This window comes from Mustela lutreola, chromosome 12, assembly GCF_030435805.1.
Source record: "Mustela lutreola isolate mMusLut2 chromosome 12, mMusLut2.pri, whole genome shotgun sequence".
Lineage (NCBI taxonomy): Eukaryota > Metazoa > Chordata > Mammalia > Carnivora > Mustelidae > Mustela > Mustela lutreola.
The window spans coordinates 62,298,958-62,326,244 of NC_081301.1; the positions used below are offsets into that span (position 1 = coordinate 62,298,958).

At 37.1% G+C, this 27,287-nt stretch overlaps 1 protein-coding gene across 2 annotated transcripts in view; it reads right to left on the reverse strand.

Annotated features, from left to right (window-relative positions):
* Window positions 1-27,287, reverse strand: part of IL33 (interleukin 33) — a 68,486-nt gene that overhangs the window by 6,581 nt on the left and 34,618 nt on the right. Inside the window, exons 3-8 of one of the 2 annotated variants that reach the window (XM_059142297.1) lie at window positions 22,278-22,403; window positions 21,610-21,735; window positions 18,307-18,414; window positions 17,710-17,760; window positions 16,629-16,726; window positions 12,647-15,310 (exon numbers count right to left, since the gene is read on the reverse strand). In XM_059142297.1, the coding sequence (XP_058998280.1) occupies window positions 15,110-15,310; window positions 16,629-16,726; window positions 17,710-17,760; window positions 18,307-18,414; window positions 21,610-21,735; window positions 22,278-22,403 (710 nt within the window). In that variant the 3' untranslated portion in view covers window positions 12,647-15,109. Of the gene's footprint in view, window positions 1-12,646; window positions 15,311-16,628; window positions 16,727-17,709; window positions 17,761-18,306; window positions 18,415-21,609; window positions 21,736-22,277; window positions 22,404-27,287 lie in introns of those variants that run through there. The other variant, XM_059142298.1, reaches the window with a different exon arrangement.

Sequence of the window (27,287 nt, forward strand, 5' to 3'; positions counted from 1 at the left end):
ACTAGCCAATAGGATCCAATGGTACATTTAAAGGATTATTCACCATGACCAAGTGGGATTTATACTTGGGCTGCAAGTTTGGTTCAACATCTGCAAATTAATCATTGTGATACAATACATTAATAAAAGAAAGAACAAAAATGATATGATACTCTCAATAGATTCTGAAAAAGCATTTGACAAAGTACAACATCCTTTCCTGATCAAAATTCTTCAAAGTGTAGGGATAGAGGGCACATACCTCAGTATCATCAAAGCCATCTATGAAGAACCCATAGTGAATATCATTCTCAATGGGGAAAAACTGAAAGCTTTTCCCCTAAGGTCAGGAACATGAAAGGGATGTACATTATCATTACTGTTATTCAACATAGTACTAGAAGTCCTAGCCTAAGCAATCAGACAACAAAAAGAAATTAAAGGGATCCAAATCTGCAAAGAAGTCAAACGCTCACTCTTTGCAGATAGTATGATACTTTATGTGGAAAACCCAAAAGACTCCACTCCAAATCTGCTAGAACCTGTACAGGGATTCAGTAAAGTGTCAGGATATAAAATCAATGCACAGCAGCCAGTTGCATTTCTATACACCAACAACAAGACAGAAGAAAAAGAAATTAAGGAGTCAAACCCATTTACAATTGCACCCAAAACCATAAGAATCCTAGGAATAAACCTAACCAAAGAGGCAAAGAATATGTATTCATAGAACTATGAAGTACTTGAAAGAAATTGAGGAAGACACAAAGAAATGGGAAAATGTTCCATGCTCATGGATTGGAAGAACAAATACTGTGAAAATGTCTATGCTTCCTAAAGCAATCTGCACATTTAATGCAATCCCTATGAAAATATCATCCATTTCTTTCAAAGAAATGGAACAAATAATCCTAAAATTTATATGGAACCAGAAAAGACCTGTTCGAAAAAAAAAAAAAAGAGGAATGTTGAAAAAGAAAGCCAAAGTTGTTGGCATCACAATTGAAGACTTCAAGCTCTATTACAAAGCTGTAATCATCAAGACAGTATGGTACTGGCACAAAAACAGACATATAGATAAATGGATCTATGGTCAACTAATCTTTGACAAAGCAGGAAAGAATGTCCAATGGATAAAAGGCAGTCTCTTCAACTAATGGTATTGGGAAAATTGGACAGCCACATGCAGAAAAATGAAACTGGACCATTTCCTTACACCACTCACAAAAATGGACTCAATGGATGGAAGACCTCAATGTGAGACAGGAATCCATCAAAATCCTTGAGGAGAACACAGGCAGCAACCTCTTTGACCTCAGCCACAGCAACTTCTTCCTAGGAACATTGCCAAAGGCAAGGGAAGCTAGGGCAAACGTGAACTATTGGGACTTAATCAAGATCAAAAGCTTTTGCACAGCAAAGGAAACAATCAACAAAGCCAAAAGACAACTGACAGAATGGGAGACAATATTTGTAAACAACATATCTGATAAAGGGCTAGTATCAAAAATCTATAAAGAACTTATCAAACTCAATACCCAAAGAAAAATTAATCCAATCAAGAAATAGGCAGTGGACATGAACAGACATTTCTGCAAAGAAGACATCTAGATGGCCAACAGACACATGTAAAAGTGCTCCACATTACTCAGCATTAGGGAAATACAAATCAAAACCACAATGAGATACCACCTCGCACCAGTCAGAATGGCTAAAATTAACAAGTCAGGGAATTACAGATGTTGGCGAGGATGCAGAGAAAGGGGAACCCTCTTACACTGTTGGTGGGAATGCAAGCTTGTGCAACCACTGTGGAAAACAGCATGAAGATTCCTCAAAAAGTTGAAAATAGAGCTATCCTATGACCCAGCAATTGCACTACTGGGTATTTACCCTAAAGATACAAATGTAGTGATCAGAAGGGGCATGTGCAACCAAATGTTTATAGCAGCAAAGTCCACAATAGCCAAACTATGGAAATAACCTAGATGTCCATCAACAGATGAATGGATAACGAAGATGTGGTGTGTATATATATACAATGGAATATTATGCAGCCATCAAAAGAAATGAAATCTTGCCATTTGTGCTGACATGGATGGAACTAGAAGTTATGCTGAGAAAATAAGTTAATCAGAGAAAGAAAATTATCATATGATCACCTTGATATGAGGAAGTTGAGAGGCAATGTGGTGGGTTTGTGGGGTAGGAAAGGAATAAATGAAACAAAATGGGATTGGGAGGGAGACAAACCATAAGAGACTCTTAATCTCACAAAACAAACAGGGTTGCTGTGGGTAGGGGGGGTAGGGAGAGGGTGGTTGGGTTATGGACATGGGGGAAGGTATGTGGTATGGTGAGTCCTGTGAAGTTTAAACCTGGTGATTCATAGACCTGTGCCCCTGGAGCTAATAATACATTATATTTTAGTTTAAACATTAAAAAAAAAGGAATTGATAAGATATTGGTTAAAAGAGGAAAGGAGAAAATTTAAGAAAAATAGAAAATAAAAAAATGAAAATTTTAAAAATTAACGTTGAAAGACTACAGAATTGTGGGGGGAAAAGCCATGAATTCTATGTGCTGTATTCTCCTAGAGCTGGAATATTGCAATTCTCATTGATTGGTAAATTTGGTTTTGGCTGGATATTTTTTTTTTAAAGATTTTATTTATTTATTTGACAGACAGAGATCACAAGTAGGCAGAGAGGCAGGGAGAGAGAGAGAGAGAGAGAGGGAAGCAGGCTCCCTGCGGAGCAGAGAGCCCGATGCGGGGCTCGATCCCAGGACCCTGAGATCATGACCCGAGCCGAAGGCAGCAGCCCAACCCACTGAGCCACCCAGGCGCCCCTTGGCTGGATATTCTTGCTGATATTCTGGGGGAGGGACCTGTTGCAATGATTCTTAAATGTCTTTGCCTGAGGTAGAACTGCCCTGTCCTTGCTAGGCGGCAGGTTAAGCAATCTTCTTGGGTTTGTTCTCAGTAGCTTTTGTTCCTTGAAAGCTTTCCATATAGCTTTGGAGGATGAGAATGAAGATGGTGGCTTTCCACTCTCTGGCCCTGGAGGAGCTGAGAACTTAGCCCTCCTGCCCTCAGTGAGCCCTTAGAGAAAAGGAATCAATCACTCCTGTCTCCCTGGTCTTGCAGCACTCCGTGCTCACGTGGCCTGTGACCAAGTGTTTCTATCTCTGGTATACGACACCATTTGGAGTTTCAAACCCAGCAGATCCCTGTGGTGCACTCCTATGTGGCTCTTCCTCGGGGAGGAAGGGGAGTTTTCCCAGATCTGCTGCTTTTTGGGCCCCTGCTTGAAGAGCAGTGTCCTGACTGTGCCATGGATCATGTTTTATAGTATCCCCGAGGTGGGAGCACACCCCTTGACTTCATCTTTTCAGCCAGTTGCCTTGCTTGATATTTGGGTGCTCTGTCAGTCTCAGACACCCCTGGTCTTCCTGTCCCCCTGAGGATGCCTAGACCACACTGTCCCAGTGAGGATTCCACTCTCCCCCCACCCCAACCCCTTAGCCACTGGAGTGATGTCTCTCCGTGGAACACACTTCTAAAAGTTTGAATTTTGTGCTCTGCATCTCTATTGCCTTCCAGTAGCCATCTCCCTCCCTCCTTCAGTCTATCTTTCCAAATATCACCTGGGATTCACTTCTCCACACATCCTACCTTCCAGAAATGGTCACTTTTCTGCTCATGGAATTGCTATTATTCTTTTCTTGGATCTCCTGTTGAGTTTGTAGGTATTCAGAATGGTTTGATAACTGTCTTGCTGAATTCCTGGAACCAGATGAAATTTAAGTCTCCCACTCCTCTGCCATCTTGCTCTTCCCTCCTGCTCTTGAGTGAGTCATCATATTTGGTGCCTTTTAAGGAATTTCTCTATTTTTCACTAAAATTACTGAAGTATTGTCTATGGTATTCTCCTTTTCATCATTTTAATATCTTTATACACTATAATAATATCAACTCTCTTATCACTGATATTGGTAATTTGTGTTATTTCTTTTTGTTTTTCTAATCAGTCTGGCTAAAGTCTTATCAACCTTATTATTGTTTTTCTGATATACAGCTTTTGTTTTCATTGATTCATCTATTATTTTTCTGAACTACTTAATATTAATAAATTATTACATAATTTTTTTAGTTATCCCATTTTTATTATTCTGGAACTTCTTTAATTTTATCCATTATCTTTTGAAGAAATATAAGCCTTTTCATTTTTAATATTAAATTTTTAATTATAAACATCCATATTTTAGAAAGACTGTATGTAACTTGTAGGTTAGAAGTACAATATGTTGGAAGGGGAGGTGAACCATGAGAGACTATGGACTCTGAAAAACAATCTGAGGGGTTTGAAGGGGCGGGGGGTGGGAGGTTGAGGGAACCAGGTGATGGGTATTGGAGAGGGCACAGATTGCATGGAGCACTGGGTGTGGTGCAAAAAAACAATGAATACTGTTATGCTGAAAATAAAAAAATTAAAAAGAAAAAGAAGTACAATAAAATAAACACCTATGACCTTAGTGGATTATATCTATACCCATCAGATCTTATTAATACTGATTCCCCTCCTTCATCTTTTACAGGGTAACTTCAATTAAAGTTGTAGAAGGGGGCAGTAGGGTGGCACATTTGGTTGATCAACGGACTCTTGGTTTCAGCTTAGGTCCTGATCTCAGGGTTGTAAGATCAAACCCTATGGTGGGCTTCACTTAAGTGTGGATTCTGCTTGAAATTCTCTCTCCCTCTCCCTATGCCTTCCCACTCATGCTTGTGCACTTTCTCTCCTTCTTTCTAAGATGAATAAATGAATCTTTAAAAAAGTTGTAGAGGAATTTGATTATGTTTTTCTATGTACTAATTGTACCTAAGAAAAATTGTTCTCAGTTAACATTAAGTCAAATTTGCCTGCCTTTTAAAGCTAACATTCACTGACTGCTTTCTGCAGTTCTTATCAGTGTCCTCAGAAGCAGGTGTTACTATCATCTTTTTTATGGTTGAAGTTTGCTTTAAGCCATACTCAACAGAAAACCCAACTCTAGCTCACCTGCTGTCTTGCATTGGATTCTTCAGATGTGGACCCTGAGTTAGAGATTCATAAGCATGTGATTTACTAAAGAATTATCCCCAAGAGAGACTGCTAAGGGATTTGGGCAGAGCAGCATGAAGCCTATAGGAGAATTATTGGCAGAATAGTTTGATCCAAGACAAGGACTTGCAAAAGCTTTGTGAGGTTGATGAAGGAATGCAAACTCACAGAAACTTTCATCTCCTTGTGCAAGACAGCAAAGCAACATTAGTACCATAAAGACAATCCTTGTAAAAAGAGCTGCAAGTGCTGGATATTGAAAGTGTGTAGAAGGTGGTGGTGGCAATGGTTATAGAGGTGTACATACAGAAATGTAATAAAATAATTCAGTATAAAAGGATCTAAGTGTATTTGGGCAGAATATCAGTATTGCTCACCACATTAGGGTTCTTCCATATTTTCTTCCTACCATTTTTAAAGTATTGGCCTTTCTCTCCATGCTCATTGCCTCATGGAAAGAAGTTGGCTGTTCTACTTTCAGCCTTATATCTATGTCTAGGTAGGAAGAAGGGAAGTAGGGTAAGACTGAAAAAAGGCATTTTAATTGAATATCTCCCTTTTACAAAAGCTTTTGTCAACCCCTTATCCTGCCTATATTTTATTGTTCAGAAAAACGTCAAATGGTTACCATATCTACTGCATAGGATTCTGGGAAGGTGTATATTTCAAGTTCAGAATATTGGTGTCCAGTACAAAATGAGGTTCTGTTGATAAGAAAGTAGGGATAGTGGTGACAGATATAAGGTAAACAACTGCAATATTTGATACCTCCTCATTTTACAGAGGATAGAGAGATTGAGCAGGGTCACATAATTTACTGAAGTTGCAGAGCCTGTAAGCAGTAAACCAAACTAATGTTCTTTTATAAAGAAGATTTAAGGTTTTTTTTTTTTTCTTGTGTGTGTGTGTATATGTACTGTGTGAATGTATATAATCTCTATACCCAGCATGGGGCTCAAATTCACCATCCTGAGATCAAGAGTTGCAGGTTCTTCCAACTGAGTCAGCCAGGTACCTCAAACTTAGTGGTTTTGTTGTTGTTGTTGTTGTTGTTGTTTTTGTGGCACACAACATATAGTTTTGTCATCTTGCCATCTTGCCATTTTTATTTTAAGGCATACATTATGATGACACCATAGTAGCACATATCCCTCATTCTTTTTTTAAAGGCCTTTTCATGAAGCTCTTCTCTCTCTCTCTCCATTCCTTCCTTCCTTTTTTTCTCTCTTTAGAGAGATAGTGTGTGCATGTGAATGGGGAGGATAGAGAGCAGAAGGGAGAGAATCTGAAGCAGACTCCATGTGCAAGCATGTAGCCCAACATGGGCTTGATCCCATGACCCTGAGATCATGACCTGAGCTGAAATCAAGAGTCAGATGCTCACCTGGCTGAACTACCCAGGTGCCTGTATTCCTTATTCTTTATACAGTTGTATAATATTCCATGTTTATAGTCCCTGGATTTTATAACCTTATTGTTGTTTTTTTTCCCCAACAGTTTTCAGTTAAAATACATCTTTTTTTATATTTAAAATGTATCTTTATTTTAAAATTTATCATTTTTATTTTTTAAGTATTTATTTTAATCACCTGGTGCTCATCATGACAAATGCACTACTTACTCTCCATCTTCTGTTTTACCTATCCCTCCAACCACCTCCCTTCTAGTAACCACCAATTTTTTCTCTATATTTGTCTCTTTTTTTGTGGTTTGGTTTGTGTCTTTTTCTTTTTTCCCCCTTTGCTTTTGTTTTGTTTCATATGAGTGAAATCATATGGCATTTGTCTTTCTCTGACTGACATATTGCACTTGGCATTATACTCTCTAGCTCCATCTATGTTGCAAATGGCATGATTTCATTATTTTCTTATGATTGAATAATATTCCCGTGTGTGTGTGCGTGTGTGTGTGTATCACATCCTCTTTATTCATTAATCAATTGATGGACACTCAGGCTCAGGCTGCTTCCATATCTTGACATTATAAATAATGCTGTTATAAATATAGGGGTACATGAATCCCTTTGAATTAATGTTTTCGTATTCTTTGGGTAAATACCGAGTACTGTGATTGCTGGGTAGTTCTATTTTTAACTTTTTGATGCACTTCCATACAGTTTTCCAGAGTTGCTGCACCAGTTTTCACTCCCACTAACACCGCAACAGTTTTCCTGTCTCCATATCCTCACCAACATCTGCTGTTTCTTGTGTTGTTGATTTTAACCATTCTGCAGGTGTAAAGTGTCTCATTGTAGTTTTTTTTTTATTTATTTTTTATTTATTTTCAGCATAACAGTATTCATTGTTTTTGCACCACACCCAGTGCTCCATGCAACCCGTGCCCTCTATAATACCCACCACCTGGTACCCCAACCTCCCACCCCCCCGCCACTTCAAACCCCTCAGATTGTTTTTCAGAGTCCATATTCTCTCATGGTTCACCTCCCCTTCCAATTTTCCCCAACTCCCTTCTCCTCTCTATCTCCCCATGTCCGCCATGCTATTTGTTATGCTCCACAAATAAGTGAAACCATATGATAATTGCCTCTCTCTGCTTGACTTATTTCACTCAGCATAATCTCTTCCAGTCCCGTCCATGTTGCTACAAAAGTTTGGTATTCGTCCTTTCTGATGGAGGCATAATACTCCATAGCGTATATGGACCACATCTTCCTTATCCATTTGTCCGCTGAAGGGCATCTTGGTTCTTTCCACAATTTGGTGACCGTGGCCACTGCTGCTATAAACATTGGGGTATAGATGGCCCTTCTTTTCACAACATCTGTATCTTTGGGCTATATACCCAGGAGTGCAATGGAAGGGTTATAGAGAAGCTCTATTTTTAATTTCTTGAGGAATCTCCACACTTTCTCCAAAGAGGCTGCACCAACTTGCATTCCCACCAACAGTGGAAGAGGGTTTCCCTTTCTCCACATCCTCTCCAACACATGTTGTTTCCTGTCTTGCTAATTTTGGCCATTCTAACTGGTGTAAGGTGATATCTCAATGTGGTTTTAATTTGAAACTCCCTGATGACTAGTGATGATGAACATTTTTTCATGTGTCTGATAGCCATTTGTATGTCTTCATTGGAGAAGTGTCTGTCCATATCTTCTGCCCATTTTTTGATATGATTGTCTGTTTTGTGTATGTTGAGTTTGAGACAGCATGGTGCTGGCATAAAAACAGACACATAGACCAGTGGAACAGAGTAGAGAGCCCAGATATGGTCCCTCAACTCTATGGGCAAATAATCTTCGACAAAACAGGAAAAAATATACAGTGGAAAAAAGACAGTTTCTTCATTAAATGGGAAAGCTGGACAGCTATATGTAGAAGAATGAAACTCGACCATTCTCTTACACCATACACAAAGATAAACTCAAAATGGATAAAAGACCTCAAAGTGAGGCAGGAATCCATCAGAATCCTAGAGGAGAACATAGACAGTTATCTCTTCGATATCAGCCACAGCAACTTCTTTCAAGATATGTCTCCAAAGGCAAAGGAAACAAAAGCAAAAATAAACTTTTGGGAGTTCATCAAAATCAAAAGCTTCTGCACAGCAAAGGAAACAGTCAACAAAACAAAGAGGCAACCCACGGAATGAGAGAAGATATTTGCAAATGACAGTACAGACAAAAGGTTGATATCCAGGATCTATAAAGAACTCCTCAATCTCATTGTAGTTTTGATTTATATTTCCCTGATGATAAGTGATGATAAGCATCTTTTCATGTGTCTATTAGCCTTCCGTATGTCTTTTTGGAGAAATATTCATGTCTTTTCATTTTTAATTGGATTATTTTATTTTGGGGAGTTGAGTTTGATAAGTTCTTTATGTATTTTGGAAACTAACCCTTTATTGGATATGTCATTTATAAATACCCTTTCCCATTCCATTTTTTGCCTTTTAGTTTTGTTGATTGTTTTCTTTGCTGTGCAAAAGCTTTTGAAGTCCCAATAGTTTTTTTTTTTTTTTTCCTTTTGTTTCCCTTGCCCCAGGAGACATACCTAGAAAGAAGTTGCTATGGTCTGTGTCAGAGAAATTACTGCCTGTGCTCTTTTCTAAGATTTTTATGGTTTCTGGTCTCACATTTAAGTCTTTAATCCATTTTGAATTTACTTTTGTGTATGGTGTAAGTTAGTAGTTTCATTCTTTTGCATGCTGCTATCTAGTTTTCCCAACACCATTTGTTGAAGAAACTGTCTTTTATGCATTGGATAATCTTTCTTCTTTGTCAAAGATTAATTGACCATATAATTGTGGGTCTATTTATGGATTTTCTATTCTGTTCTGTTGATCTATGTACCCTTTTTGTATCATTACCACGCTGTTTTGTTTACAGTTTTGTAATATGACCTGAAGTCTGGAATTGTGATGCCTCCAGCTTTGCTTTTCTTTTTCAAGACTGCTTTGATTATTTGGGGTCTTTTATGGTTCCATATAAATTTTAGGATTGTTTTTTCTAGTTCTGTAAAAAAAATGCTATTGATGTTTTAGTCAAGATTGCTTTAAATGTGTTGATCACTTTGGGTAGTATACACATAAAATTGTGTCTTTACAAGTGATTTCTGGAAGTACGATTGGAATAAGGGCCATTTGCACTTTTTTTCTTTGACTTGCCCATATCTTGTTTTATTTTTTTCTATAGGGTTATTGACTGTTTCTCTATTTTTAGAAACTATATTTTAAGCATATTAACTACTCATGGTATAACTGCAATTATTTTTCTCATATAACATTTTACACCTCTTGAGTTAAAAATATATAATCAGTCTAACAATATTTTGATTAACCCCATCTGGAATTTGAGTCATAGTTAGCAAAAGCTTCTACTAATAACAGATATTAGAAGATTTTATTGATTTTTTTCCCATCGTTTCACTTCTTATATTTAGATCTCTAACCCATTTGGGATTTCTCTTAGTATCAGCAATTTTACTTTTCCCCTTATGGATATCCAATTAACCCCATACCTGCATCACAAAGTTATACTTTTCCACACTTAACTGAGGTGTCACATTTATCATATGCTAAATTTGCACGTGCATTTGAGACTACCTAATGTTTTTCTATTCAATTTGCCTATCTGTCCATTCCTTCATCAGTATCACATTACAGAGATTTTAAAACATAACTGAATATGTTGCAGATGTTTTAATATATTTCTAGAGAAGTTTTTTTTTTTTTTCATTTTTTGCTTTTTCCAACTGCTAGAGGTTGTCCCCAAGTTTTAGTTTTATGGTGCCTTTCCATCTTCCAAGCCAGTGATGGCTGTTCAAGTGTTTCTCACATCATAATGTGACTGATTCTTCTGCCTTCTTTTTCCACATTTAAAGGATCATTGTGATTACATTCACTCACTCTTTTCAACCAGGATAATCTCTTTATTTATTTATTTATTTATTTATTTATTTTATTTGTTTATTTGACAGAGAGAAATCACAAGTAGGCAGAGAGGCAGGCAGAGAGAGAGAGAGAGAGGAGGAAGCAGGCTCCCTGCTGAGCAGAGAGCCCGATGCGGGACTCGATCCCAGGACCTTGAGATCATGACCTGAGCCGAAGGCAGCGACTTAACCACTGAGCCACCCAGGCGCCCCTCTTTATTTATTTTAAATTTTTAATTTAAGTTCTAGTTAACATACAGTGCAATACTGGTTTCAGGGGGAAAATTCAGTGATTCATCATTTACATACAACACCCAATGCCCTCTTTAATACCCATCACCCATTAGCCCATCCTCCCCACACCTCCCTCCATCAACTCTAAGTTTGTTCTCTATCATTAAGACTCTTTTATGGTATTTTTCCCTCTCTCCTTCCCCCCCCTTCCCATATGTTCATCTGTTATTTATTTGTCTTTCTGACTTATTTCACTTAGCATAATATGCTTCAGTTCCATCCACATTGTTACAAATGGGAAGATATCACTTTTTGATGGCTGAGTAATATTTTGATATACATATATATCAAAATATCACTATGTATATGTATATATATATACATATATATATATATATATCCTATATATAAGATGTGGTATATATATATATATATATATATATATATACACACACACACACCACATATGTATACATACATATATATGTGTATATATTATATACACATATATTATATATGTGTATATATATCCTATATATACATATATCCAATATATGTGTATATATACATATATATATACATACATACCACATCTTCTTCATCTATTTGTCAGTCAATGGACATTTAGTCTCTCTCTATAGTTTGGCTATTGTTGATAATGCTGCTATAAACATTGGGGTACATGTACCCCTTTGAATCTGCATTTTTGTATCCTTTGGGTAAATACCGATTAGTGCAATTGCTAGATCATAGGGTAGTTCTATTTTTTGATTTTTGACAATCCTCCATACTGTTCTCCAGAGAGGCTGCACCGGTCTGTATTCCCATTAACAGTGCAAGAGGCAAACCTATGCTTTTAATATGCTAGATTGTGATTCATGTGTCCTCTTATGGGAGTATCCTATGGGCTAGAGACTACAATTGAACTTGGACAAATATTTCATCATCTTGGCATCTCAACAGGAAGCAGCTCATTGATTGTAACTCTACCAATTGGCTTTAACTTTTATCTCTTGCATCTGTTTCTCAGATTCCTAAGCCCCCTAATCCCAACCCTGAGTATTAAGGAATTTGGAGCAACTGAATTGACCTGGTTGAATTGAACTGATTTTGCCCGGCACCTGCACAGGGAACCTATTTAACATGATTTTGAGAATGGATATAGGAATCAATCAGGGTGGGTATTAGGGTATGGGGATAGAGTCTTCAGTCCTATTTCTTTCTCTAATGAGAAACTCACACTGACGTCTCTTACCCTTGTGCAACTGTGTACTGCGGTGTTGGAGTTTTAATACATAAATTGTACAAGTTTCAAGTTCTATGCGGACAAGAAGCATAGCTTGGGTTTTTGTTTTGTTTTGTTTTGTTTTGTTTGGTGCTTTCATGGTACTTAGCAAAGTCCAATATACATGGCATATGTTTAAGAAACCAGTGCTAAAAGACAAGATTTCTGGGCTGTACAGGTCACTGTACGATGGGGGAAAGGAATTTTGGGACAAGCCTGGCTCAATTCCCACCTGATACCCTAGCTTAAGATTTCTCTATCATACAATTTCTTGGCATGCAGCACAAAGGTTGAAATTGTTTTTGTTTTTTGACTTGTTTTGCAGATGTGGGGGTTATAAGTTAATCTTTTTAGACTTTAACCAAGTTACTGTATTATAACTAGCAATTTTCTTTCAAAATCCCCGGAATCTCAATTTTTACTGTTCTTTTCCAATTCTAAGGCACATTACTCATTCAAATAAAATTTTCTTGACCGTATTTCAAGGTATCTAATAAATACATAAAAATTTAACAAATATAAATAAAATGAGGGAAAAGTAAGTTTTAACATAATTGTTATTCCAGAAAAAAAGAAATGACCAAATTCCTTCCAATAATCTACATTATCAAACACATAACACAAAACACATAAAAACGAATAGCAAAAGACCACCACACATTTGTATATTTTAATCAAATAAAAATCACCATAGTGATGGTAGAAAGTATTTTTAGGAAAAGAAAATTGAACAGCAGAAATAATCAGGTTGAAAGATACTTAGCTGAGTCAGAAGTCAGGTTAAATTTTCTTTTGCAGGTGTATTTTGGTTGTTTGATCTCAGGTAAAAGTTGCTGAATAGGTCCTTTGTGCTGGCCCCTATGATGGGCTCTGGGAGATATTCTCTGGAATATCTTACTTAGTTTTGAATTACCAGACAAATGACTTACTCCAGATAGTAACATTAGTGGATTAAGCTATGCTTATTTTGACTTAAAAATTTCAGAATAGGGGCACCTGGGTGGCTCAGTGGGTTAAAGCCTCTGCCTTCGGCTCGGGTCATGATCCCAGGGTCCTGGGATCGAGTACCATATGGGCTCTCTGCTCAGTGGGGAGCCTCCTGCTTCCTCCTCTCTCTCTGCCCGCCTTTCTGCCTACTTGTGATCTCAGTCAAATAAATAAATAAATCTTTAAAAAAATAAAAATAAAAATTTCACAATAGTCATTTTATGATAAAACCATTATGGCCTCACACACTTTTTAAAAATACAGTTTATTCAAGAACTTAAACAATGTAATAGATAGGTTATTTTAAAGTATATTAAGTATATCATACAGCTGAATATGATTAACACTTAGTGTTTTTCAGAAAAGATGATATATATTCTGCTTTATTTTTGTCTCCATAATAAAACTGACAATGTAATAAAAGATATATTGTTGTTTACAGTTTTTTACCCTCACACAGTAATTCTTAGCCTTTTTAATCTTATGTTCTGCCAGCATTTTATCCAATAGATCTCAACAAATTAGAAATTTAAAAGCCTACACTTTCAGAAAAAGTTGTATTTCATAGGTACTGTTTAGTTTAGCATTTATTGTCAGTATTAAACCTATGAAAAAGTTATAGTAGAATTTGAAGCCTTAAGTAAGCAAAAAATATTGCTTTAGTGGTTGAAAAATTTTATTATATAGTCAAGTATAAATTTTACTACCTTAGTAGTGTAAAATGCAAAGGTGTTTAATAAAAAATATTGCCATCATTACGCTTATGTGAAATTCTACACCAGGTAGACAAAGTAGAAAAAGATGTTGCCATCCAGAGGTTAGGTAATATGGAATAAAGCTCAGGGATCACAAAATGTATATCAAGAGCACAGTTGGTCAAAAGAAAGAAGAAAAGTCATAAAAACATTCTATAGTAGGCACGCTAATCAGGAAGCTAGACAAGGAAAACACTGTACACATGGGAAGAAAGGATTAGAAGAAATTTTGTCCAGGGTGACATGTATATCAGGTCATAGATCCCTGGAGCATAATGTCAGAAGGACATTGTATAACACAAACATAAGGAATAGTCAGTTATTGATATTGCAATGTTAATTATGTGTCCCACCTAGGCTCTAGTAGTTTAAAGGACTTGTGGCCTCACCATGGTACTTAGTTTGTTAGATATTCCCAAAGATTTCAATTATATGTCTGAACTAAAATTTATTTTACTTTGTAATATAAGAATGCCCTGCTAAATTTACCTTATTCTATAAGAATCAGCATTTTTTAAATGAAATAATTAGATGTAAAATTATTTACTTTACAAATACTACATTTATTTTTCTTAATTTTTCAACTACCTGTCTCTTTTCTCATATTATCTGCCTACCTATCAATGTGTCTGAAGTTTTGGGCATTTTATTTAAAGATTATATTTATTTATTTATTTGTCAGAGAGGGAGAGAGAGAGCAAGAGAGAGTGAGTGCACAAGCAGGGGGAGTGGCAGGCAAAGCGAGAAGCAGGCTCCTGGCTGAGCAGGAAGTCTGAAGCAGGACTTGATCTTGATCCCAGGAACCCCGGTTCATGACTTAAGCCAAAGGCATCTGCTTAACCAGCTGAGCCAAGCAGGTGTCTTGGTTTGGGGCATCTTCAAACAAATTTGGTGTTTTATTCCACTTGTGAAATGGTCAATCTAAGTAGATCTGATTGTCTTTTCCCAAAAGCTCTAAGGTTTGAATTTGTTGTTTGGAACCAGGGAAAATTATGTCTCTATGTAGCTTTTTAAAATGGATCCCTGTCTAAAATGAAACTTGGATTAAGGCCCTTGCTTCTCCCCAAAGATATCAGCTCTAAATATCAAGTTTTCTGGGCTGAAAGTAGAAAAAAGTAGAAGTCAGGTTGTATATTTTCTGAGGTCTATGTAACAATACACGTTTGAATATGTAGTGAGACAAAGGTTAGTAAAAAACAGACAGAATATATTAAAAACACATTTTTACAAATAATAAGAAAAATATTCCATAGCATACTAAGTACCCTTCATTTCTCTTAAACATTGTCTGGCTCTTTCTTTATCTCTCAACATTTCTCCAGCACTGGTTATTTGGATTACCCAACCGAGGCTCCACAGCTTTTAATCACATGAAGTTTAAGAGAGCTTAAATATGGTATTCTCTATACTCTTTGAATCCTCAGTTGGGTCCCCTACTTTAATTAGAGCAAGGTGGTTATCCTTTACTCCTATAAACACTCCAGGATTATTCTTACATTCAAAAGAAACACATTTAGAAGACTTTCTATGAAGGCGGAAGAAGGCCTGGTCTGGCAATTGGTTTTCACATTTTTGTAGCTGAGGAAAAAAGAAAGCAAGCAACCATCATGTAAGAGGGAAGTCCAAAATCAACCTTACCTCCCTGCAATAGAAACTAAAAGGGAATAATTATAACTAGTATTTCTAGCAAGGATGCTACTAAGTAGGGGATGGGAGTGGTGGGTGTAGTAGGAAGAAATGGGTAGAGGGCTAAAGTGGGGGGGTTGTCTTATTTGATTCATTGATAGTTGAGAAATGTAGCTTAGAGTGACTGGGTTTGGATGCAGCAGCTCAGGATTTGTGCCTGACTTTTGCCATGTACTATCTCTGAGACGTGTGCACATTGCTTTACTTCTCAAACCTCAATTTTTTAGTCTAATCAGTTTTCTAGATCAGTCAACCAACAACTTTCCAGCACATATGTGAATGATGTAAGTGATTATTATTTTAGGGCAATAAGTGGTAGGGATGGTTTGTATTATAGTAATATTTGACTAATAAAACAACTCTATTATGGAATTACTGCAATAACTAAAGGAGACTGCTTGTAAAATATTTAGCATAGTATTTGGCATGTAACAGAGCTCTGTATGGGGTCAGCTCTTATCACTGAATAATTATATACATCCAACACTATATACATTTAGGAATGTTTGTTAAGAAAGATGCTGGTTACCATCCAGTGTTTATGATAATACCTTATATGACTGTATTAGATTCATAATTTTGTATTTATGTCATTTGTCATCTATATTATAGTCTTTATGTTTTCTTTCTGGTCTCTATCTTTGGCTTGTTTATTCCTGAAGATGTTTATAAATTTTCACAATGACCTATATACTTCCATTTACATTTTTTTGTAACAACATTGTAACCTAAATCTTGGCATATAGAAACGTTTATGACTTTCCCTTTAGCAGGGTCAGAGTGTAAACTTGTTTTTACATTTGCCTAAGAAAACTATATTTTATCAGGAACACTTCCTGGAAGAACAAAGTAGTTCCTGAAGTAAAATGGAAAGGATTTGAGATCATTGTATACAGCAGTGCTTCTCAAACTTCAATGTGCTTATGAATCTCCTGGAGATTTGTTAAAATTATGATTCTGCTTTAATTGTGAGGAAACCTGAAATTCTGCATAGCTCCCAGGTGCACTGCTGGCAGAGAACAGAATTTCTGTAGCAAGGCTATACATGCCCTTTATCTCCCTTTCCTACGCTAGAAGCAAGTTATTAGCAGTAACTGATCGTGTCTTAGGTACAATAGCAGAAGCAAAATTTCTTTGAAATATGCCAGACACCCAAATCTGCATGAGTGAGTGGAGTTAGTTATGACAGTTAAGTGCATATTTCTTTTACCTCCACAGAGTGTTCCTTGTTGTTGGCATGCAGCAAAAAGTCTTTGTCTTTTGTAGGGCTCAGGTTTACCAATAATGTCTGGCCATCAACACCATCACCTTGCAATTAAAAAAAAAAAGTAAATTTAAAAAGTAATAAAAAATTGAAAAATCTAAATTATAAAGTTGAGAATTTAGCTCATTTTAATTTAAATGAGTTTAACACATAGGAAAAGAGTCCAAGATATGATGTAAAATAATTGTTTCATTAACCTACATGTCTTTTAGAAGTATGTGTACCCAAGTGAAACTAAAGAATCATTGGACAATATGGGATTAAGTTTAGTTTCCTAAAGAGTTATTGGACAATTTGGGGTAATTTTAAGCTCCTTAGTTATTACCCCATTTAGTAAAATTAGCAAAATTACCCCATTAAAATAAATTAAACTTAGTAAAATCACCCCATTATTTGGGGGTAATTTTAAGCTCCTTGGTTTCCTTATTTGCTTTCTAATTGTAGAATTGTGACTCTATTTGGTATTTATCTGGGTGTCAGCTTCCCTGTCTGCATGTAAAGCTACTGATAGTTGTTTCCCAATATCCAACTATCCTCCTTGTATAATAGAACATTTCCCAGTCTGTTTTTTTATAATAAAGTATAGCAATGTGACTAAGTTTTGACAAATATGAGGTGAATGGAAGTGTCAGTTGCAACTTAAAGTTTTGTCCTTAAAGGGAAAGAGAATTCATGTGTCATGTCTTCCTTTGTCCTGCTGATTGGGCATTGTCATGGTAGCAAGTAATCTTGAACCATGTAGATGTTGGCAGAGTCACAGAGAAGGAGTTTGGTCCTTGTACAACTTGTTGAACAGAGCTGCTATTCCAGCACTGGCTAAGATAAAAATAAAGTTTTGTGTAGCTTAAGCCACTATTATTCTGCAATGGATGGGTGGAATAAATCCTGTAAGAATCTAAGATTTTGCCATGAGTGTGGGCTGGAGAGAACCTTCTGAGACTGTCTTTTACGTGGAGCATTTTTGGATTTGTCCTTACCCCCAAATTCAAGAATGCAAGCACTACAACTGCCCAGCCCTCCAAATTACCTGTTCCATGAGTGGGGGATTGGGAATCATAATAACGGAATAGCACCTTATCTGAAAGAGAATGCATAAAATCCTTTTGGCGAGATACAATTTTATCAAAAGATTTCAATTTCAACATATACCTAACAGCAGAAAATATCCTCTTTTGTTACATATCAATAAAAGCAAAACTTTTGTGATTTTAAGAAAGGCCTAAAAGCTTCTAAATTCTCCTCAACTTAGTGTATTTAGGCACCTGCTGCCAATGCATTGGAGTTAGTACACAGCATGGAATTTATTTGCTATGTCTGAAGTAGTCCACTGTTTATGGTTTGGTAAATTTATTATCATCATCATCATTATTATTATTATTATTAGGGGGAGGTGGAGTTGGAGGGGCAAGAGCAGGAGGAGAAGGTGAGAGAGAATCTTAAGTAGGCTTCACACCTAGTGAAAGCCTGATATGGGGCTTCATCTCAAGACCCTGAGATCAATGACCTGAGCTGAAATCAAGGGTTGAACACTTAACTGTCTGAGCAATCCAGACACCCCTTGGTAAACTTATTTTTTACTTTACTAGTCATCATTATATCATTATAGACAAAAGAAATATTCTACCTTTTTCTTGGTCTTTTCTCAAGTCTTCTACATAGATCTCATAACCTCCATCCTCAAAAACGAAAGTAATAGATTGATCATTGTATGTGCTCAGGGAAGCAGAATGTTCTGTAACAAGTGAAAAGTTTGTCATTAAGAATTCAAACACACTTTTTCCCATGAACAATCTTTCAGCAATCAAAAGGAAATGCTTCCTTAAAGGTTTTTGATTTTTGTTTTTCTTTACAATTTGAGCTGCACTTTGCCCACCATCATTGGATAGATAAAAGCCTTTGGTGCAAGCTTTTTATTTTATATTTTATTTTATTTCTTTTCAGTGAACAGAATTCACTGTTTATTCACCACACCCCAATGCTCCATGCATACGTGCCCTCTGTAATATCCACCACCAGGCTCCCCCAACCTCCCACCCCCGGCCCATTCAAAATGCTCAGATTGTTTTTCAGAGTCCATAGTCTCTCAGGGTTCATCTCGCCCTTCAATTTCCCTCAACTCCCTTCTCCTCTCCTTCTACCCATGTCCTCCGTGTTATTTTTTGTGCTCCACAAATAAGTGAAACCATATGATAATTGGCTTTCTCTGCTTGACTGATTTCACTCAGCATAGTCTCTTCTAGTCCTGTTCATGTTGATACAAAAGTTGGGTGCAAGCTTAATGTAGCTCAAAGGGTAAGGTGTACCACTTGAATGGGATTAGAGATGCTAGTCTCTTGGTTGAAAACCATAGGAGGTCATGTGTGTGTTTAGGGGAGGATTTGGTGGAAAGAAAGAAGATGGAAAAGTGACAGACTTTGCCTAAAGACATCTCTGTTTCCTTGTTTCTTATAGTCAGGGGGACTGTGGACAAGGAGACTGTATTTTGATAGACATGGTTAAATGGATACCAATCTGTAAGGTGTGGAGTTATTCAAAGACTTCCAACAATCCTGGAGAGTGTGAGTACCATTCTGTCCTCTAGCTAAATAGCAGAGACACTTAGAACAGTATTCCCAACTTAAAAAAAAAAAATGTCCCAGCACACATAGAAAAGTAAAGTATTTCTAAGGCATGCTGGTGTAAACTGGTGTAGAATTAGGGACCATTTATGTTGGTCTTGAGAAAAAAAATGTTATGTTTTCTTTATGTTATAGCATTGTGCCAAGAAAAATAATGTACAAAACAGAAGAATGTTAAATATTGAGTCTGTTCCTGAACTTCTGAAATAAAGTGATTTAAAACTAGGGTCATCACGTTGCCTGATTTTAAGCTTTACTACAAAGCTGTGATCACCAAGACAGCATGGTACTGACACAAAAACAGACATATAGACCAGTGGAACAGAGTAGAGAGCCCAGATATGGACCCTCAACTCTATGGTCAAATAATCTTTGACAAAGCAGGAAAAAATATGCAGTGGAAAAAAGACTGTCTCTTCAATAAATGGTGCTGAGAAAGTTGGACAGCTATATGTACAAGAATGAAACTCAACCATTCTATTACACCATACACAAGGATAAACTGAAAATGAATAAAGACATCAATATGAGGCAGGAATCCATCAGAATCCTAGAGGAGAACATAGGCAGTAACTTCTTTGACATTGGCCACAGCAACTTCTTTCAAGATATGTCTCCAAAGGCAAAGGAAACAAAAGTGAAAATGAGCTTTTGAGACTTCATCAATGTCAAAAGCTTCTGCACAGCAAAGGAAGCAGTCAACAAAACAAAGAGGCAACCCACAAAATGGGAGAAGATATTACCAAATGACAGCACAGACAAAGGGCTGATATCCAAGATCTATAAAGAACTCCTCAAACTCAACACACACAAAACAGATAATCATGTCAAAAGAAAGGGCAGAAAACATGAACAAACACTTCTCCAAAGAAAACTTACAAATGACCAACAGACACATGAAAAAATGTTCATCATCACTAGTCATCAGGGAGATTCAAATAAAACCAAATTGAGATACCACATTACACCAGTTAGAATGGCCAAAATTAACAAAACAGTAAACAACAAGTGTTGGAGAGGATGTGGAGAAGTGGTGGTTGGTGGGAATGCAAGTTGGTGCAGCCACTTTGGTGGGAATGCAAGTTGGTGCAGCCACTTTGGAGAACAGTGTGGAGATTCCTTAAGAAATTAAATATAGAGATCCCCTATGACCCTGCAATTGCACTCCTGAGTATTTACCCCAAAGATACAGATGTAGTGAAAAGAAGGGCCATCTGTACCCCAATGTTCATAGCAGCAATGGCCACAGACACCAAACTGTGGAAAGAACCAAGATACCCTTCAACAGATGAATGGGTAAAGAAGATATGGTCCATATATACTATGGAGTATTATGCCTCCATCAGAAAGGATGAATACCCAACTTTTGTAGCAACATGGACAGGACTGGAAGAGATTATGCTGAGTGAAATAAGTCAAGCAGAGAGAGTCAATTATCATATGGTTTCACTTATTTGTGGAGCATAAGGAATAACATGGAGGACATGGGGAGATGGAGAGAAGGGAGTTGGGGGAAATTGGAGGGGGAGATGAACTATGAGAGACTGTGGACTCTGAGAAGCAAACTGACAGATTTGGAGGGGAGTGGGGGTGGGAAGTTGGGTGAGCCTGGTGTTGGTTATTATGGATGGCATGTATTGCATGGAACACTGGGTGTAGTGCATAAACAATGAATTCTGGAACACTGAAAAGAAATAGAAAAAATAAAAAAAAATTATAAAAAAGATACTTAATGAATGAGAAACTTAAGTATGCTTTTGGGAACTTAAAGACATTTATATCAGGATTATGCTTGAAATGGCAACATGCAACTCCTGGTCAAATTTTCATAATGATCTCTTCACTTCTTGATGGTCATGGTCACCATCAATTTGGACTTTATTTGCATGAGTAGGTGATACTTAAATCCATTTGAACATTTAAAATTTTTAGGAGTTGAAATTATATTTTAAAAATATAATAGTTCTTAATTTTCTTTCATTGTCAATGTTGGAATTTGCGGGAGGGGAATGTGGGGATTTTTTCCCCAAAGGATAACTTATTTTCCCCAGGAATAATGATATGGGATTACAATTCATAACAAGTATTTCAAAATAATAATGGAGGGCTAACTTTAAAGTGTACATTCATTGTTAGAGCAGCTACTCTGTACCTAGTTTGAATACCACTGAATAGATTTGTGGGCTGCAAATGGACAGAAGTTTCTGTTACACAGGTAAGCATTGACTTGGAGCTGCTTCCTAGAGTGGTTCTGGTCCTGTGTCTTTCCTCCCTCCTCACACCCATATCACCCTCAGCACCAGTCATACCTTGGATACTTGGAAAATTAGTTGCCCTAAAACATTTCTGGGTCCTAGGTACATCACAGTCAAAGTCTTCCTTTAGCTGCTGATGACAAGCAGTGAATACCAGACGTTGCTCTTTGTACTTTCCACCTCGAGGACAGGGAGAGAGTAGGAGTGGACTGTCAGTACCCACTCTGCCCAAACTTTTTTACTCCTCTTTGAGGATTCCCAGTCAAAGCTGATTGCTGGGACTGATCCCAGGGCTTTAGCTGCCCTATAGTTTGAAGTATCAATACCTCCTGGCACACTTATACCCCAGTAGGGCATACCCGTTGGAGCCCAGGTGGAAGAAAACTAGTTACTCATGGAATCAACACCCAAAAAACTGCTATTAACATTTTAGTTTAATTCCTTTAAATAAAAAAAAACTTAAAATACTATAAACATATTTATAATTTTTATATCATCTGTTTTCACTTAATATTGTAACAATGCCATTTCTCCCATGCTATAAAAAAAGTTTTATATGTCCTTTTGAAAATGGCTAGAAAGTAATTCAGCATCCTTACTTTTTTTCAGAAGGAAAATTTGCTCAAGGGAAAAAAATTATACATTCACTATGTGGTAAATAAGGGCAGAGAGAAACCCATTACAATATTGAAGAGTTACCAGGAAATGTAGTTTCCCCTTACCTGTTCTTGGGGAATGCCTTTTGGTGATTTCTTTCCTAAAATAACAGGCCGTCTTTTCTATGATAAGGCCAGAGCGCAGCTGCATAAAATACATCTGGCAAACTTCTTCAGCTTTCTGTTGGGATTCTAAACAATTGAAAATTTTTGATATTATTTCATTCCATCCATTTTTGTCCATTTACAAGCACTGAATGTAGGAGACCAAGAAAGCAACTAAAGGTCTATAGTAGTGGGATATCTGGATGACTCAGTTGGTTAAGTATCTGCCTTTGGCTCAGGTCATGATCCCAGGGATTGAATCCCACATCATGTTCCCTGCTCATCAAGGAACTTGCTTCTCCCTCTGCCCTCTGCTCCTCTTGTTTGTTCATGCTCCCTCTCTGACAAATAAATAAAATATTTTAAAAAGCACATCTATTTGCTAAAAAAAAGGTCTATAGCATCTTTTTTAAAATTTAATTTTATTTTTTCAGTGTTCCAAGATTCATTTTTTATGCACCACACCCAGACTCCATGCAATATGCGCCCTTCTTGCTACCTACCATCAGGCTCATGCATCCCCCAACTCCCCTACCCTCCCAAACCCTCAGTTTGTTTCTAAGAGTCCACAGTCTCTCATGGTTCCTCTCCCTGCCCCCCCAATTTCCCACAATTTACTTTTAATTTCCTTCTCCTAGTCTCCTCCATGCTATTTCTAATGCCCCACAAGTAAGTGAAGCCATATGATAATTGATTCTCTCTGTCCACCAGACCCGTCCATGTTGATACAAAAGTTGAGTATTCATCCTTTCTGATGGTTGCATAATATCCATTGCATATATGAATCATATCTTTATCCATTCATCCATTGAAGGGCATCTTGGTTCTTTCCACACTTTGGCTATGAACGTCAGGGTATATATGGCCCTTCTTTTCACTACATCTGTATCTTTGGGGTAAATACCCAGTAGTGCAATTGCAGGTAGCTCTATTTTTAATTTCATAAGGAATCTCCACACTGTTTTCCAAAGTGGCTGCACCAACTTTCATTCTTGCCATCAGTGTAAGAGGGTTACCCTTTCTCAACATACTCTTCAACACTTGTTGTTTCCTCTCCTGTTAATTTAAACCATTCTAACTGGTGTAAGGTGGTATCTCAATGTGGTTTTGATTTGAATCTTCCTGATGGCTAATGATGAACATTTTTTTATGTGTATGCTAGGCATTTGTATGTCTTCTTTGGAGAAGTGTCTGTTCATGTTTTCTGCCCATTTTTTGACAGGGTTATCTGGTTTTGAGGTGTTGAGTTTGAGAAGTTCTTCATAGACCTTATATATGAGCCCTTTGTCTGAAGTGTCATTTGCAAATATCCTTTACCATTCCATGGGCTGCCTCTTGCTTTGTTGACTGTTTCCTTTGTGGTGCAGAAGCTTTTTATCTTGATAAAGTCCCAAAAATTCATTTTCACTTTTGTTTCCTTTGTCTTTGGAGACATGTCTTGAGAGAAATTGCTGTGGCCAATGTCGAAGAAGTTACTGCCTATGTTCTTCTCTAAGATTTTGATGGATTCCTCTCTCAATTTGAAGTTTATCATTCATTTTGTTTACCTTTGTGTATGGTGTAAGAGAATGTTCAAGTTTTATTCTTCTATACTTAGCTGCCCAATTTTCCCAGCACCATTTATTGAAGAGACTGTCTTCTTTCCACTGGATATTTTGTTCTACTTTGTCAAAGATTACTTGACCATAGAGATGCAGATCCTTCTCTAAACTCTCAACTCTGTTCCATTGGTCTATGTGTCTGTTTTTGTCCCAGTACTATGCTGTCTTGGTGATCACAGCTTTGTAATAAAGCTTGATATCAGACAACATGATGCCCCCAGCTTTGTTTTTTCTTTTTCAACACTTCCTTAGTGATTAAGGATATTTTCTGGTTCCATACAAATTTTAGGATTGTTTGTTCCTTCACTTTGAAAAATTCCCATTTTTGATCAGGAATTTTTTTTTTTTTTTAAGATTTTATTTATTTGTCAGAGAGAGCGAGCGAGAGCGAGCACAGGCAGACAGAGTGGAAGGCAGAGTCAGACGGAGAAGCAGGCTCCCTGCGGAGCAAGGAGCCCGATATGGGACTCGATCCCAGGACGCTGGGATCATGACCCGAGCCGAAGGCAGCTGCTTAACCAACTGAGCCACCCAGGCGTCCCTGATCAGGAATTTTGATCAGGATGGAATAAAAATATAGATTGCTCTGGGGAGAATAGACATTTTAACAAGGTTTCTTCTTCCCATGAGCAAGGAATGTTTTTCCATCTCTTTGTGTCTTCTTCAGTTTCTTTCATGAGTGTTCTATAGTTTCTTGAGTACAGATCCTTTACCTCTTTGGTTAGGTTTATTCCAAGGCATCTTATTGTTTTTGGTGCTATAGTAAGTGGAATCAATTCTCTAATTTCCCTTTCTATAGTTTCTTTGTTAGTGTATAGGAAGGGAACTGAATTCTGAGCATTGATTTTGCATCCTGCTGTATAAAATGCTGTATAAATTCAAGTAATTTGGGGGTGGAATTCTTTGGGTTTTCCATATAAAGTATCATGTCATTGTGAAGAGAGAAAGTTCGACTTCTTTGCCAATTAAAATACATTTTATTTACTTTTGTTGTTTGCTGTTGCTAGAACTTCTAGTACTATATTGAACAACAGTGACGAGAGTGGGCATCCTTGTCATTTTCCTGGTCTCAGTGGGAAGGCTCTCATTTTTTCCTCATTAAGAATAATATTCATTGTGGGTTTTTCATAGATGGATTTATGAAGTTGAGGAATATTTTCTCTATCCCTATACTCTGAACAGTTTTAATCATGAAAGGATGCTGTATTTTGTCAAATGCTTTTTCTGAATCAATTGAGGGAACCATGTGGTTCTTCTCTCTTCTCTTGTTGATTTGTTCCATCACATTGATTGATTTGTGAATGCTGAGCCACCCTTGCATCCCAGGGATGAATCCCATTTGGTTATGATTTAATTATTAATTATAAATAATAATAATCCTTAATTTATAGTAATGATTATTATTAATTATAATCAATTATTATTAATGTAAATTATTAATGTACTGTTAATCCTATTAGCTAGGATCTTTTTTTTAAATTTATTTTTTATTTTCAGCATAACAGTATTCATTATTTTTGCACCACACCCAGTGCTCCATGCAATCCGTGCCCTCTATAATACCTACCACCTGGTACCCCAACCTCCCACCCCCACCCCTTCAAAATCCTCAGATTGTTTTTCAGAGTCCATAGTCTCTCATGGTTCACCTCCCCTTCCAATTTCCCTCAACTCCCTTCTCCTCTCTAACTCCCCATGTCCTCCATGCTATTTGTTATACTTCACAAATAAGTGAAACCATATGATCACTGACTCTCTCTGCTTGACTTATTTCACTCAGCATAATCTCTTCCACTCCCGTCCGTGTTGCTACAAAAATTGGGTATTCATCCTTTCTGATGGAGGCATAATACTCCATAGTGTATATGGACCACATCTTGCTTATCCATTTGTCCATTGAAGGGCCTCTTGGTTCTTTCCACAGTTTGGCGACTGTGGCTATTGCTGCTATAAACAATGGGGTACAGAGGGCCCTTCTTTTCACTACATCTGTATCTTTGGGGTAAATACTCAGGAGTGCAATGGCAGGGTCATAGGGAAGCTCTATTTTTAATTTCTTGAGGAATCTCCACACTGTTCTCCAAAGAGGCTGCACCAATTTGCATTCCCACCAACAGTGGAAGAGGGTTCCCCTTTCTCCACATCCTCTCCAACACATATTGTTTCCTGTCTTGCTAATTTTGGCCATTCTAACTGGTGTAAGGTGATATCTCAATGTGGTTTTAATTTGAATCTCCTTGATGACTAGTGATGATGAACATTTTTTCATGTGTCTGATAGCCATTTGTATGTCTTCATTGGAGAAGTGTCTGTCCATATCTTCTGCCCATTTTTTGATATGATTGCCTGTTTTGTGTGTGTTGAGTTTGAGGAGTTCTTTATAGATCTTGGATACCAATCTGTTGTCTGCACTGTCATTTGCAAATATCTTCTCCCATTCCGTGGATTGCCTCTTTGTTTTCTTGACTGTTTCCTTGGCTGTGCAGAAGCTTTTGATCTTGATGAAGTCCCAAAAGTTCATTTTCGCTTTTGTTTCCTTTGCCTTTGGAGACATATCTTGAAAGAAGTTGCTGTGGCTGATATCGAAGAGGTTACTGCCTATGTTCTCCTCTAGGATTCTGATGGATTCCTGTCTCACATTGAGGTCTTTTATCCATTTTGAGTTTATCTTTGTGTATGGTGTAAGAGAATGGTTGAGTTTCATTCTTCTACATATAGCTGTCCAGTTTTCCCAGCACCATTTATTGAAGAGACTGTCTTTTTTCCACTGTATATTTTTTCCTGTTTTGTCGAAGATTATTTGCCCATAGAGTTGAGGGTCCATATCTGGGCTCTCTACTCTGTTCCACTGGTCTATGTGTCTGTTTTTATGCCAGTACCATGCTATTAGCTAGGATCTTGTTGAGGATCTTGACATCCATATTCATCAGGGATATTGGTCTGAAATTCTCCTTTTTGATGGGGTCTTTGCCTGGTTTGGGGATTAAGGTAATGCTGGCTTCATAGAAAGAGTCCGGAAGTTTTCTTACCATTTCCATTTTTGAAACAGCTTCAGGAGAATAGGTATTATTTCTTCTTTGAATGTTTGGTAAAATTCCACAAGGAATCCTTCAGGTCCTGGATTTTTGGGGTTTTTTTGGGAAAAGTTTTTGATCACTGCTTCAATATTGTTACTAGATATTGGTCTATTCAGGTTGTCAATTTCTTCCTGTTTCAGTTTTGGAAGTTTATGTGTTTCCAGAAATGCATCCATTTCTTCTAGGTTGCTTAACTTATTGGCATATAACTATTGATACTAATTTCTGATGATTGTTTCTATTTCCTTGCTGTTAGTTGTGATCTATCTCCTTTCATCCATAATTTTATTAAC